This window comes from Cyanistes caeruleus, chromosome 5 (genome assembly GCF_971803275.1).
Source record: "Cyanistes caeruleus chromosome 5, bCyaCae1.hap1.1, whole genome shotgun sequence".
Lineage (NCBI taxonomy): Eukaryota > Metazoa > Chordata > Aves > Passeriformes > Paridae > Cyanistes > Cyanistes caeruleus.
Window position 1 is genome coordinate 48,957,998 of NC_141705.1, and position 14,044 is coordinate 48,972,041.

The 14,044-nt window shown below is 44.1% G+C and overlaps 1 protein-coding gene across 4 annotated transcripts in view; it reads left to right on the forward strand.

Annotated features, from left to right (window-relative positions):
* The first annotated feature begins 781 nt into the window (after positions 1-781).
* PPP3CA (protein phosphatase 3 catalytic subunit alpha) overlaps positions 782-14,044 on the forward strand; it is a 173,097-nt gene continuing 159,834 nt past the window's right edge. For 2 of the 4 annotated variants that reach the window (XM_086888387.1, XM_086888386.1), the window contains exon 1: positions 782-1,442. In XM_086888387.1, the coding sequence (XP_086744513.1) occupies positions 1,385-1,442 (58 nt within the window). In that variant the 5' untranslated portion in view covers positions 782-1,384. Of the gene's footprint in view, positions 1,443-2,089; positions 2,327-14,044 lie in introns of those variants that run through there. The other 2 variants (XM_086888385.1, XM_086888384.1) reach the window with 1 other exon arrangement.

The window sequence follows — 14,044 nt, forward strand, 5'->3', positions numbered from 1 at the left end:
TAAACAAGCCCATAACAACATTTATGTTGTCTGGAATGGTGGATGACACCTTCACAAATGTAAATTACTTTCCAATCCTCTAAGAAACATGAAGCAAGAGTTGTTGTCTTCCAGCTGGGGGCGGCGAACACTTCTCACCCATGTTCGGCCGTTCCGTTTCTCCTCGCAGGCCCATTTCAGGGGACGGTGGTGCCCCGGCGTTGAGGCCGAGCGCTGCAGCCCGCACCAGCCCATGCCCCAGGTGGGAGTGTGACAAGTGCGCCGGGCAAGACCCACAGCTAGGGGCGAAGGATGTGTTTTCCCTCTATCCGAGGGGACGGATCAGCAACCCTCCGGCTCAGGATGCTATATAAGAAGATTCCCCGTTCGCGCGGGCCAGTCCCGGCTGCGCGCGTGCCGCTACCTGCGAGTCACCTCTCTGGGGACGCCCTGCTCGGGGCGGGCAGCCCGCGGGGCAGGCGCTCGGAGCGGCCGGCGCCCCGCACCCGCGCGGGGTGGCCGGGCACGCAGGCGCGTTTCCCGGCGCGTAGCCGCCGCCCTCGTGAGCGGCAGGTAGCAGCCTCCCTCCCGCGGCCACAGGCGGGCCGTGCCGTGCAGGATCGGATCGGATCGGGCCGTGCGGCCGCTCGGCGGGGGCTGCGCGGCCCCGGCGCTCCGCGCGGCGGGCGGGCGGGCGCACCTGGGCGGCGCGGCGCGCGCGGGGCGGGGCCGCTGGCAGTGAGTGGCAGCGCGGCGCGGGCCAATGGCGGCGCGCGGGAGCGGGAGCCGGGCGGGCGGGGCCGGGCGGCGCGCGGGGGCTGCGCGGCGGAGCGTGTGCAGCGGCGCGCGGGGCCGCGGCCGGTGTCGGTGCGAGCCGGGGAGAGACCCTGCGGGGGGCGGCGGGGAAGACACGGATCCGGATCCCCATCAAGTGCGGCGGCGGCCGTGGTGGTGGCGGCGGCGGCGGCGGGAGGAGCCGGAGCGGCGCGCCGTGGAGGAAGGAAGCGCGGGGCTGGCCGCTGCGTGTGCAACCTGGCTGTTCCTGCTGCCCGCGTCCACTCGCGGCTTTTCCTGCCGGCGCTGCCTGACAGCCGCCCGCCGCGGGTGTTGTCGCCGGGGTCTTTGGCGGGGGGGGGAAGAGCGAGCCGTCCTGCACAGCCCGGAGGCGTGATTGAAAGCGAGCAATAATTAACTGGAGGAGGAAGAGGAGGACGGGGGTGGAGGAAGACGAAGGAGGAAGGCACCGCGCGGCAGAGCCCAGCCGAGCCAGCGAGCGGCGGCGGGACGCGGCAACTTCGGCCGCAGCGGAGGAGCCGGAGCCGTGACCGCAGCGGCCGCCGCCGCCTCAGCCCGCGCCTGCCCTGCCCGAAGGGGGAGAGCCTCGCCGCCTCCCCGGCCGCCGGACATGTCGGAGCATAAGGCCGCTGATCCCAAGTTATCGACGACGGACAGGGTGGTGAAAGGTGGGTGCTGCGCCCCCGCCGCCCTTTCGGCCGGGTACTCCCGCCGGGCCCCCTGCTGCCGTCCCCCCTTCCCCGCCCCGGGCAGGTACCGCGGGGCTGCCGGTGGCGCGGCAGCTGGGAGGGGTGGGCTCGGCCCGGGGGCTTGCGCCGGGCCCCAGTGGAGGGTTTGCGGCTTCCCTCGCCTGCCTGCCCGGCGCTACATTGCAGCATTTCCCCCCCTTCCTCCCCCCGCCGCCTCCCCCCCTCCGCCTCGAAGGCGCTGCACAGGGCTGGCGTGAGAGAGAGGGGGAGCCCCAGCTTCCTCCCCCGCCCCGGTGCCTGGGGGAGAGGAGGGCAGGGCTCGGCCCCCTCCCCCAGCCCGCCAGCTCCTCTGGGCATCCCCCGTTCCTCCTTCTCCTCCGGTCCGCGCTCCCCGGAGCCCCCCCCGCAGGCTGCGCCGCCGCCGCTTGTCACTGCCGTTCTGCTCCCCGCATGCAGCAGGGATGCCTGGAAACCTCCCCGCGCCAGCAGCCGGAGCTCCGCTCCCACACCGAGCGCCGCTGTTGGGGGGGAGCGGTTGCGCCGCCCGGCTCCCCCGTGCCCCGCTCCCTCAGGGCCGCCCCCGCGGCACCCGCGGCGGGGATGCCGGGCGAGGGGGAGCGCGCCGTGGGCGCGGGCCGCGGGCGTTGTGGGAGGCGGCGAAGGCTGCTTCCTCCTCCTCCTTCTTCTCCTCCTCCTTCGCCTCCTCCTGCATCGCCGTCTCTAGCTGACGGCCCGGCCTGCTAGGATGTGTAGTTATCCGGCGGGCGTACCGTGGCCGTGCTCCCGCGTGTGCGTGCAGATGTTGCGTGAGGGTGCTCGGCACAAACACGCATGGGCTCCATGGTTTTTTTCCTCTTTCGGAGGTACGAGTGTGCTGCCAGCCTCGGCCGTATAAACAAATTAGAGTTTGGGTTAACGACACGTTGTACCCCGCAGTACAGACCAAGGTTTTATTTACTGGGGTGATGATGCCTGATGTAAATTGCACGTGTGCATTTCTCGGTGTGTAGGAAGTGCACGTGTATTTATTTAGTGGTCTGGGTTTTTTGTTTGTTTGCTTTTTGTTTGTTTCTTTCCTTCCGCACTTGGCACACGGCCAAGTGTACCCAGCTCTAGTGTATTTCACCCGGTTAAGTTATAACCCGTATGCTACGGTGGACAGCACAAATCTTAGGTGCAGCATGCATGTGTCCAGATCCTGGGAAACCAGAAATGGAAATGGCCTTGAAATACGTACCCTTCTGTATTTACATAAGTGTATGCCAGAGTGAAACACTCAGTGCAAATATTATTTGGGAAGATGTGTTACCTATGGTTTTGTGTTTATATTTACATTTACCTTCCTATGCCTTTTTCCCCTCTTAGTTCGTTTTATGCCCCTCCAAAGGGAATTGTAGATACTCAGATATTGTAAGAAACATAATTGTAAGATTTTTTAGAAAATCACTCATAAATTCACCTTTACCTTGTAATATCTGGAGTATTTACAGTTTAAGTTGCAGTCTGTTACATCACACCAAGAGTAGGCTTTAAAGCCTGTGTTTAGCTGGTGCTTTTGTCTTGTAGAAACAACAAATGGCCATCCTATTAGGAGAACTTAATTTTATTTTTTTTAATTTCCTTAATCTCCTTGGCTCTAATACATAGCCAAATGTCCTGATCTTTGCTGTGGCAGAACTTCTTTTGGCCTAAGACAGTGTTTGTCATGAATAGGAATTATTTCAGTATTTACAAAACCTTCAGTGCTCTCAGCTCATCTGAATGTGTTTTGTCAGGAATTGCTGTTTGCATTTTTCACACATGTAAATGTCTCAAACATCTAAAGTCATTATTTCTAAGAAAACTTAGTAGTATGTGTAGTTTAATACTTTTATAATGCAACTCAAAGAGAAATCAACTTGATTAAACTGAGCTCAGGTCTTGAAGGAAAAGGACATAGGTGCTGCTTGGGTGTCCATTGCCCCTGCTAAATGTTTGTCTCAAAATGTCAGTGTTTCAGTGTAGCTCTGAAGATCTTGTTCAGGCCCCTATTAAATATTGAAATCCTTTTAAGGTCTTAAAATAGCATCTGAAGAGTGTAGCACACAGTAAACTGATTGTTAATAGGATTATTCTTTGCTGCATCATAGGCACTTCACACTGCCTTCGTATGGATGTTAAGGAAATCAAGAAGACGGTGGTAATAAAGGAAAGATCACTTTGTTTCTATCCTATAGGATGTGATTTGTACCCTCTTGAAATGAACAACTGAAATGCACTTGCAGTGTTAAATTAATAAAGAAGAATTAAATAAAAAGGTACATTGTGCGCACCTATATAAGCAGTTGAAATCTTGTTATTTTAGAGAGAAGAAACAGGTATTCTAACACTGGTAAGGTGTAACCTGAGAAAGCAAGTTAATTAAGTTTTTTTAAGTTAGAGTACCATGTAAGACCCTGAAAAGGAAATGCCTTTAACATGGATGTATTCTCTGGATTAAATTCTTTCCCCTGCTTGCCTGTGTGCGATTTTTTGGTTTGATTTTATTGTATTTTGTTGATTTTTTTTTTTTTTTAAACCCTCTCTACTGCTGGTGTGTGAGAAGAGACATTTCCTTCTAACAGTAACTCTGAGCTGGCTGGTGAAAAATCCTGGCTTGGCACTGTTACATAACGATGGGACGGGCTTGGGGGATTACAGTTCCAGCAGCTTTGTGCAAATTGCTTGTGGCTGAGAGCTGCTTCTTTAGGGGGTTCCTGTGGGTTTGGTTTTGTTTTTTGCTTCTTGTGCTTAAAAAGCTCAAATATACGGAGAAGTGGAGTATTTCCATAGGCGAGGATTTAACCTCACACTCATTTTGCTTTGCTTTTTGAATTGTCTGTACTGTGCTTAAACTGATTTGACTCAGAAATAAAACATGCTTTTGGGATGAGGGGAAAAAGGCTTGGGAGCCCCTAATGTTTTTAAGGTCTTGGTCTTCTGGCTTTGTTATGCAGATCTTACGCTGTCATATGATGAGCAGTGTAAAGATGAAATTCAAGTTTGTGTGTAATGTTAACTTTCCAGAAGCAAATTAACTCCTGTTCAAGTTTGACAAAACCATCGGCTTTGTTGAGCTAAATGAAAAAGTAAAATGAATCCAGAGAATGCAGTTATGGTTTGAAGGAGTACTTTCAATTTATTCTGGTGAGATGGTGTGTATGTTGTGGTGCAAATTACACAATTCATCTTTACTCTGGATTTTGTTATACTGTAGAGGAGCAACACTTTGGTCTGTTGACTGCAAATATGGTAAACTGTATGTTGAGGTGCATTCAGAGTTTGTGGGATCAAGGCTCAGGACAGTATACTGTTGCAGGAGGTGCTGACTCGATATAGTTATGAATTGAAATTCCTTGTCTTTTTCTTAGCTGTAAGGGGTGGCTTTTACTTGAACAGAACTGTCTTAAAAGTTCTTGTTCTTCTGAAGAAGTTATTCCTTATCCATGCTGGTTCTGATTCCTAAGACTTGCCAGCCAGAGTGTGGGTTTGTTTGTTCTTGTGAAGGTACCTGTCCAGGAAAAACTGGACTGAGGATAGTAGCTCATTCCACATGGCTCAGCTGCTTGATGTCAACAGCTTTGGCTCACTACTGACATGAGCAAGATTTGAACCCCACCCATGGGGAAGGAAAAGCCTTGTATCGTGTTTCTTGACCTCCTCAACATATTTAGTGTTTTATTAGTGCCTCTGAGGAATACTGCACTAAAGCATAATAATCCTAAATAAAAGCTTTGAAGGTCAGCTGGGGTAGTCGTACAAAAAAGTGAGTCGGTATTTCTTGGAAATCTCGCAGTTAGTTAGGTACAATAATGGTTTCAATTTTTTTCTGGGCAGGTCAGATGGTTGTATGCTTTTGTGTGGGGGTTTTTTTGTTTGTTTGGTGCTTTTTTCTTGGAAGTAGAGTTACAGTGAAATAATTGTCTCGGCTGTTTAGAAGGGCTGTAGCCATAGCTTGTGATCCTTGATGTTGGCAGTCTTTCCTCTTGTGTGTTGCATGGAGAGGCGTACATGATTATATTTGCAATTGACAACATGCAATAAAACCAGACACCGCTCTCTGCTGTCTTTGAGTTTCAGACTGTGTCATTGTTAATGCTTTCCTAAAGTGCAGGCTGACAGTTGTTTGTAATATAATATGAATGCCAGCTCATGATCAATATGTAGCCATCAGTGTTAATTTCAGATTTGTGAGAGGTAAAATTGCTGTCAATAATGGAAACTCTAAACTTCATTGCTAATTCCCATTAGTCCACGGAGACCTGTGCGTATTCACCAAAGGCTCGTGCTCCAGGCTGGAATCTAGCATTGGTGAATTGCAGAAGCCTGCCTCTGTTTCACTCTGAATTGAGTTCAATTTTTTCAACATAGATGTGTCCTGCAAGTGCTTCAGTGGTTTTTGAGCAATTGTGTTGACCTAGATGTCTGTAATGCTGCTGGATTTGGCATGTATTTTGGTGTAAATTTGTGTATGCTTATTTATGACAAGGACCAAGGTTACTTAAATAGTTGTAACTGTCTAATACAGTAAAGAATATGCCTCTCTTTTGAAGGTGCTGAAGATTGTGTCTACCTGATCCTCAGGAAGGGAAAGAAAGAATTGCTTTGTAGCTGTTTCTATTGGCACAGAAAAGCTGAGTTCAGTTCACTTTTAATTAATTTACTGTTGTACTACTTAGGAATATACTGCTTGTTCTGAGGATTAGTGCATCTGGGTTCAAGGTGTATTACTAACTAGAGAATCCACCCACAGCTATGCCAGAAAGGTGGCACTGGTACAGCTGGGGATTGATTACCTTCTCTTCCTTATCCACTTTTGCCTTCATTTGAAGGAACAGGTGTACATCCACCTCAGATTTAGTAACTCCATAGCTGAAAATCTCCTGGTACCTTTATGAAACAAGCTGTGTGAGAGGCACCTAAGAGCAGAAAACAACTGAATATACTTGAAGAGATATTATGGTTGTTTAGGAAAGAAAACAAGGTTGCTGTGTTGTTTTTTTATGTATGTAACTGATTTGTTCTTACCCATGTCAAAACTAAATTAATACTTGTAAGACCAGTAAATTTTATCAACTGGATGACACTTAGGTGTTTCAGTCTTTGTATGTTTTACATGGTGTAAACCTGCGTGTGTATGTGGTACGTGTGCAATGCTCGTGAGCGATTATGACTGTGGTGCTGAGAAACTGAAACAAAACCAAAGTACAGTCTTTGATGACTATGTGTAATAAAGCTGGTGATTTGTTTTGATTTATGAACTCAGAGCCTCTTAGTCATTAAGACCATTTTGTAAATAAGCCCTTTAGTGAAGCAAGTCTTTTGCTGTATAGGGGGAAAATTGTGCTCATGCTGAAGGGTGCATTTCTTACCGAGTTACTGCTGCCCTGCATAGGTGGGAGGCTTTTCTCATGCTCTGTATGATGAGAGTGGCTTGCTGAGTGTGCTGAGTCGTAGGACTGATATGAAGGGAGACACAAAATTGCCTTGTTTGTGTGTTAAAAACCTTTTGTATGCTTCTGAATTACATGTTGGCTAAAGCTGCCTTCTGTTGCTTGCTCTTTTTGACTGAGTCTCACTAGGGAGCTGGTGCTTTTAATACCACTGTTGGTAATCTTGAAAGAGGAGTACATACTGGATGATATCAGCATTTAACTTAATTGGAAAATATGAGCCAGTTGAGGTCATTTTCCATAGGGGGATGTTGTAGAGAACAGTTGTTTTCTCTCTGCTATCCATATCCAAATTGAATGGTGTTTTCTTCCATCATGTGTATCTCACTTAGAGATGATAGCTGTTGCATAGATATGCTTGCATTTCAGTGCAGGTTGTGGTAGGTGCAAAATATATTTACCTTTGATTGTATAACTTGATATTTTAAATTATCTTTTTGTAGTTCTAGGCTTCTAGAACTCAGCACAGTGTTTTCTGTCTGGTATTTCTAAATGGATTTTCTATCAAAAGTAATCTTGGATAATGTCAATAAATAAGTATCTGTAGCTTGGATACTCACAAGTCAACTGTTTTTTTTCCAGTTTCTTCTGTTTTGCTGGGTGGCTCCTACTTATAGTACAAAAGCAGGACTGTAAGTTAAATTGGGTACTCCATTTAACTGTAAATATTAATTTAACTTAGGCTTCTCAGTGATGTTGAAGCAGTATATAGTGGGGATTACTTTCTTCTTCACAGCTTCAAGGAATGTGGAAGAAAGTACTTCCTTAAGAGTATTTTGAGATGGGGAGATACTGCTTAACACTTTACTGTAAGCATGCCATAAAAGAAGCCACAAGTTTCTGAAGTAAAAGCCACTTCAAATCATCTTCATGAAAAGGTGCTTTCTTATATTCTTTTGTATGTGGTTTCATGAATCAAATATAGGCTATGATTTCACAATGGTTCTTCAGCTGAGTACTGAAATAATTTCCTCTTCTGATAATCAGTCATTTATCTTGACTTTCCCTCATAAAATATCATTTTATGTCTGCTCAGTAATGGTGGAAAGTGTCATCGCAGTTTTGAAAACCATTATACTGCATGTGCAGCCTAAGTGTGTATGTTCACCTAAGTGTGTGGCTCACTGAGTGGTCTGCCACTTGGGTTGTAGATTGAGATGTAGAATTGCTGGAGGTGGTACTCCAGGTACATACTTACTATTTTCCTATAATTACTGAATGAAGGAAGAGACTGGAGATCACATGTGAAAAAATGGAAAAGATAAGTGCTGTGATAGTAAATCATTCTTTTCAAGGTAAAAACCTTACCCAATTCCTACCCTATTTACTTGTCTGCCAGAAAGCTGCCACTGTTGAAATAACACCTCCAGATAGTACCTCCTTGATAGTCATCTATGTGTGTTTTGAATGGACTGGTATCTCTATTTATAAGAGAGCTTAGACATGGTAACATTGATACAGCAACACTGCTGTATGAGGAGAACATGACTGTCTTCTTTAAGATTGATTTGGAATGCCAGCATCATCTCCAGCTAATTTCCAATTAACGCCATTTATGTTTGGAGCTGGAGAGGAAAAGAAGCAGAGTGGAAAGGCACAACACATTAAAAATGTTGGTTTAAATTGGAAGTTAGTTCTTGTGTGTCTGGTGGTGCATGTGTCTAAGGTGTAGATGGCATCCTTTCACTTCAGCACGTATTCAGTTTTTGAAAACATTTCATTTGAAAACTGTCTATCGCTCAGACTTCTTTCTACTTGTAATTAAAAGCTGTGCTGAACTTCTGTTGTAGTTCCTATTTCTTCTCAGCAAGCTGGGTTTTTAATGCTTTCTCCCTCTCATGTTTCCAAATGCCCTTTCTTTTCCTATCTATTCCTGTCCTGCATTTCTGCAAACTCTTCTCTCCTTATTGTGCTCTAGTGCTTATTTGCTTATTGCTAAGTATGGTGAGCAGCCTAAGGTGCTGCCTGGTAGATTTGGGTGCATGTATTTAATGGAAGAGGTTCATAGAACACAGTGTCTTTTGGTGCATCTTTAGGTGCCTGGGGAATCAATCCTGTGAGAACAGGGGAAGTATATTCTGCCTCTTCTCAGACTTCTGTTGTAACTCTGCAGCCAGCTGCTGACTGTAGCTTTCTTTTCAGTGAATAGTTCCACTGTCAGTGTGCTGCTCAAGCTCTACCCAGCTTGTCACAGAAGGATGTCTCTATTCTGCAGCTCAGCTGCCACTTGCAGGTTTCTTAGTGGTTTATGTTGAACACTCTGATTGTGACTGTTTCAACTTGTGTAGTTTGCAAAACTAGCATGGACAGCGTGTTCTTGGTTAATTTGCAAGGGAGGTAGTATGGGCCCTCGTGTTTTGGTGCTTTTATAATCAGATGTGGAAGTTAGTTAGCAATGAAAGATAAGATTTGGAGAAGTTGGTAATACTTGAAGAATCCTGAGACTCACCACAGATGAGTGAATTTTAAAACCCTCACCTTAAACTTTAGGTGTAGAAGGTGCAGAACCTAGTCTGTATGGAGGCTGTACCAAACTTCTGTGGAACAGGGAGGGCAAAACCATGCTAAAAAAGCAAAAATCTTTGAAAAAAGCAGCACCTATTTTTTCATCTTTCAGATAGACTTATCTGGGTTAATAAAATAAAGCTTTCAAAGTTAAAAAGTGCTGTAATGTGATTAAACATGTACTGATGGCGACAGCTATTGGTATAACAGTATTCTATCCTATCTCCTTTTTCTCCATTCCATCTTTTAGAGGCATTCAGTTTAGACATTTTATTGCATCAGATTCCTCTTGGCCAAAATCCTTTGAGTTATCTTTACTGTTGCACAATGTAGAGCTGATGGAACAAGGAAAAAAAACAAAACAAAATTGCTATAGAGCAAATTCTGCTACAGTGTTTGTCCAATACTTCCTAATTGTGCAGAGTTGATCTTTTTGTACAATGCTGCCATAAGAAAGGAAGTGCACTTTGAACTTCTGATTGGAATGGTGAAAATAACATGTGTTAATAATGGCTTATGCATATGTGATGCTACAGAGAGTATTAGAACAGTCACTCTGGGCATTGTTCAATAGGCTTAATTAATAAAATCCAAACTAAAGAGTTTTGGCCTTATGTAGAGTGTGATTAGATTTTTATTTTTCATTTAGACTTTTATGAGTGTCTTTGAAGGTAGGGTATACAATTTTGCTTTTTTATTATTTTTTTTAATTTGCTGATAGTGACAGATGAGTAACTGCGTGGCTGCATAAAGTTTCAGAGTTGTTTGTGTTTTGAAATGACCATCATTTAGAAAGAAATCCTTTCCAGTCTAGATAGATGTCCCAAAGTGAGGAAAATAGGCTCAGCTTCTAACTTATCTGTTGCTATGTTTGGTTGTAAGTACATATTTAACAATTTTTTCTTTCTTTGGGATAAGGAACCTTCATTATCGTAGGTATTTTGTTGCAGCTGTGTAACAGTCCCACACTGGTGCTAGAAAATGGGTCGAAGCAGTGTATGTTGAGGTGGTCTTCTTTCTAGAGTATCTGCAATTTCTCTGGCAGTGTTTTTATGTCTTAAAGTGGCAAAATGGCTTCTGGTTTTCTTCATGAATTATTGATTTTCTTGATAACTATAGGGAAGATAAAAAGCAGTTCAGGATTGTGATTTCTTTGCGGTCTATAGCTCTATATGGATGATCCTGGAGGGCAAGACACATGGCTAGAGAGGAACCAATACTCTCTAATTTCCTTGAGAAATTGCATGAAGTTACTTGAAATAGTATGTTTCAGGTTTTGTGGAGATTTTATGTGGGAACACATGCTTTCCCCTAGCTTTTCCTCCATATGTTAAGGAGTAATGCTCCATTAGACAGACTTGTATCTGAAAATTCTTTCTGCTTATATATATGTATATATACATGGGTTTTTCTATTTTAACCTTTTCTTTGCATTTGTGTACTTGAATCTTTATGAAAAAATCTGATTTGGTTCATGTATAGTTCAGTTAACAAGAAAATTAAAAGCTTCTTGATGGTGAAGCCTACCCTTGGTTCCAGAGAAAAGATGTTTCATCACTGTCTTTGAACTTGAGACTTTTAGTCACACACCTCTTCAAAATTAAAAAAAAAAAACAACCCAGGATTTATTAGTTGAATTCTCTTTTTATTACTGGAAATGACAATTTTGATAATTTAATGCATGTTATTTACCATGTTTTCTTAATGTAGGTTAACATAATCAACATTTTGAATAAAGAACCATTCATACAAAATCCCTTCCTATCCCCCCAAAACATTCAAAACCAACCCATGAACAGAAATTAAGAAATAAAATTCAGCAGTATTTAAATAATTTCTTAGTCTTTTTTCCATGATGCTTGCCAAGTTTCAGTTTGATGTAGATTACAATGGTCATACTGTGTTACAATCTTTAAAAAAGTGCAACTGGTCATTAGCTGCAATGACACGAACAGCTGTAGTACTTCATGACAACAGCTGGGAACAATCTAGTTCTCTTCAATAACTTTCTTTTGTTGTTTCTTTCATATCATTTTAAAAATGAGAAAGCGAGATTATTGTATTTGTTCTCTATTTTACACCAGGGATTTCTTCATAGGCACTGGTGGCAATTACATATCAAAATACGACACTGCTGTTTGTGACTTGGAACATTTCCCTCTGCAGGACCTGTTTCATAATCCGCTGAAATCTGTGGGAGTTGGAGTCTTTCATTAACTTGAGTAAACTGTGAATCAAGTTGTCATCCTAGGATTTCTTATTCTGGCCTTCCTTTTTCAGTGCTTGATTTCTCTTTGGTTTAAACTACTTTGTTATATCTGATCTTTCACAGCACTAGCTCTTATTTTAAGAGTGAGCTAAGTGCCTTTCTACTTTGCAATGCTCATTTACTAAGTGAGGATGAATTTGTCTGTTTGAAGGTCGCTGGTTTGCCAAGAAAATTTGCCTCACTGTTGCTCTCCCTTCAGAAGTGTAGTCTAAAATGTTTCTTGTGTAAGTGTATGTGGTTGTTCTTTATTATTGGAAAAACAAGCAGAAGACTTTGTGTATACATTTTCTTTCTGTAACTCTTTACAAAGAAGTTTTCTTCAGTAATGAACACGTTTGGGTCACCTTAAATAAAATCTGTTTTTCTTATTTTTTGGATATAATAGAGTAACTCTTAAAATCACACGGGTAGTACTAAAGATGTACATACCAGACAGGTGTGGGAGCATTATTTACTTCCCTGAGAAATCTACTATCCTGTGTCACCCAGGCAGTGGTGTCTGTGATTACTAGAGGGAAGCCTAATGGCATAGCATGGTGTATTGGGACTACAGATGGAGAGTTTGGGAAGAAGAAATGAAGAGCACAGTGGCGAGGGAGTGTGTCTTTAGAGCAGTGAAGTGTTACTAAGGGAATTTAGAACTAAGGTAGTTTAGAAGGCCAAAGCAGAGAGCTGTTTTGGTATTGCTTTGCCTCATGAGCCCTGTTGGCTCAGGTGAGTATCATGGAGGTGCCTGTGCAGGAGGGCAGGAAGCTGAGTGGTAGCTTCTGGAGAACTTGACTCTCAACAAGCAGAGAACTGGCAGAGGCAGTTGGTGAAAGTTTGGTTTAGATTATCAGAGAAAGAACTTTCTGCATATTAAAAAATCTTTAAAAAGTTTGCTGAGATAAAGTATTTATAGCTTTTGTTAACCATAACAACTTTTAATCTGTCCTTATCAATAATTCGGAGGTGAAAATGACTTTAGGATGCTGTGTTTGGAGCATCCTGAGATAAGGTTACTTTTGGTTATTGGAAGAAAGAAGCGAACTCAAAAACATACGATACTTGTATTACAAAATGGGAAGAACCTGCACTCATCAAATTTTAACTTCTGGGCTGTTGACTGCCTCAGCAGGTATGGTTTGATTTGGTTTTTTTTTTTCTCCTCCCTTTATCATTTAATCTTCTGCTTTCCACTTCAGTGGAGAAATAGTGTATCTGTAATTTTTATGAATGATGTGTCAAAGTACCTTTCTCAATCGCTCTCAGTGAAAAAGCACAAGCTCTGACAGCTTCACAGAAGCCCAGAATGGTTAACTTGGAGGGACCTCTGGAGATCATCTGGTCCTGCCCCAGCTTTCTCAGCCTTTAACCATAGGAGACGTGCCTTGGTCCCTTAAGTCATCTTTGTCGCACTTTGCTGGGCTCTTAGTAATTGGTCCATATCTCACAGTTTATGTGTGACATGTGGAAGTATCTGAAAGTTAATTTATACATACAGAGAGCTTGTACATTAGGGAATAGCATACTTCTATCCTTTTAACAAGGTACTGTTCCTTCCCTGGAGCTCTGAATCTCGGGTGACACCTCACATGTAAATACTGCTTGTTTACCACAGAGAAGATGAGGGATATCACTGTCATTAAAGTCTTAATTAAGAAGTCTTAAATGCACGTGAATTTTTTTGTGCACTATTAACCTCACATCTTGTATCCTATTGTAACAGTCATATCTTGCTGTAGGTTGTTTGTATAACCTTGGCTAGTCTCAGAAGTACAGTCCATCAGTGAGTTACTCTGAGGTATCTTTTTGGTTATAATCCAGTTGCTATGGCTTCTGAAAGTGTTTTAGACTCTTCGCCTTCACCCCTTGATTTATGGAGACAGAGGTTTTTATGGGGTTGTATTAGAGAATTTGCCAAGAGCTTTCAGGGCTGCATAAGGAGAATTGTTGCCAGCAGGTTGATAGAGGTGTATCCTCTCCTCAGCACTGGTGACAGTCCTGGTCCCCCCAGTATGAGAAAAACATGGACATACTGGAACAAGTTCAGGTGCACAGAGATGGCCCTGTGGCATCTTTGATTCGAGGGAGTCTGAGAGAGCTGCACTGAGTGTGGTGAAGACAAGGCTCAGAGGGGCCTTATCTGGGTGTATGAAAGCTGGTTTTAAGAAATGGAGAAGGGGCAGCCAAGCGCTTGTCAGTGGTGCCCAGTGACAGGGCAAGAGGTAACAGGTGCTAATTGACCGCTCTCAGTGAGTTTCTGCTTTTCAAAGCAGAACTACTAGCACAGGTTGCCCAGAGAGGTTGTGGTTTTCCATCCTTGGAGTCATTCAAAAGCCGACTTGATGGGGCTC